Here is a 1,367-nt window from a genome sequence, read left to right as displayed (position 1 = left end):
AGCGACCTGAATTTGGTAGGCAGTTTGACGGAGATAGTTCAGGTGAGGAAATGGGTTCTGGAGTTGTACGAGTTGGTCCAACGGATAGTTCAGGTGAGGAGATAGGTTCTGGAGTTGTACGAGTAGGTCCAACGGATAGTTCAGGTGAGGAGATAGGTTCTGGAGTTGTACAAGAAGGTCCAACAGATAGTTCAGGTGAGGAGATAGGTTCTGGAGTTGTACAAGAAGGTCCAACAGATAGTTCAGGTGAGGAAATGGGTTCTGGAGTTGTACAAGTAAGTTCAAAGGATAGATCAGGTGAGGAAATGGGTTCTAATTGAGGTGACGGAGTTGAAGACCGAACAGTTTTTGGTTTCTTTTGTTTGGATGGCTTATACTGAGGCGAAGATATTTGCTCGTCTTCGCTTAGCTCCTCTACATCAAGGATGTCGAACCTATTGGGACTTTCAAAGGACTCTCTGGGCATTTTTCGTTTCTCCGGGAGCTGTATAACCTTCCGTTTACGCAGTACGTTCTTTGAAGTTTTCTTGATGGATATGTCACTCTGCAATTTCTGTCTTTTTTGTCTTCTTTCTGTAGCATTTCGCTGGGTTGGTGGAGACTGTGGGTTGTTAGTTGGTGTTGGAGTTGGCGGTTTGTAGATCTGTTTTAAAGGTAGAATTGGTCTTCTGTCTGTAGCATTTGGTGGAGACTGTGGTACATATATGGGAGTTGGTGTTGGAGTTGGCGGTGTGTAGCTTCGTTCTGGAGGTAGAAGTGGTACAAAGTGGTTTGGAAACCATTCCCGGTCAGGTGTAGGAGGAAAGACACTTGTCCATAACACCTTCAAGGTTTGTCTGCTGGATTGTGTGTTGATTGGGTTGAGTGTAGTGTTGAATTGTGTGAAATAGAAGTCTTTTACACCATTCACACATGGGTATATCGACATTATTGGATGGTCCACTACGTTGGCTAAAGCCATCATTGTCCATATTGACGAAAATCCATCCCCAAGGCCGGCACATTTTAGACATGCGTCAACGTACTCAGAGGAGATTAGCGAAAAACTTTCCTTTCGGGGATGGCTGAGAATTTTCTCTTTCCTGGTGATGAGTTCTAAGAATACCTTAACTTTACAGAAAGGGACTCGTTTCCTACCAATATTGTCGAAACAGAATTAAACAAGCAATCACCGTTGGTGCTAGATTTACCCGATTTGAATGTTGGTTCAAAATGTATATTTTTGCACAAGTTTGCTGGAAACGTGATCTATATCGACTTTGGTGGAATGGTTGGATGGAACTTCGCCAAGTCTATTTCTTATGAAGAAGAGCCTTTCTCTCTCAGCTACTGATTTCAGTTTTACGATACCACTGTTAGAAGCCTGG

General features: G+C 43.3%; 1 protein-coding gene across 1 annotated transcript; it reads right to left on the bottom strand.

The window, feature by feature from the left end:
• Positions 1-69: 69 nt before the first annotated feature.
• Positions 70-961, bottom strand: LOC138313987 (uncharacterized; the record flags this gene model as incomplete). Its single annotated transcript, XM_069254201.1, has 1 exon — positions 70-961. A coding segment is annotated over exon 1 (892 nt), but the record flags the coding sequence as incomplete, so codon positions are not given.
• Between the last annotated feature and the right edge of the window lie 406 nt (positions 962-1,367).

Source organism: Argopecten irradians, unplaced genomic scaffold (genome assembly GCF_041381155.1).
Source record: "Argopecten irradians isolate NY unplaced genomic scaffold, Ai_NY scaffold_1144, whole genome shotgun sequence".
Taxonomy (NCBI): Eukaryota; Metazoa; Mollusca; class Bivalvia; order Pectinida; family Pectinidae; genus Argopecten; species Argopecten irradians.
Note: the sequence above shows the minus strand (reverse complement) of the source record. Positions and strands in the feature narration are given on the sequence as shown.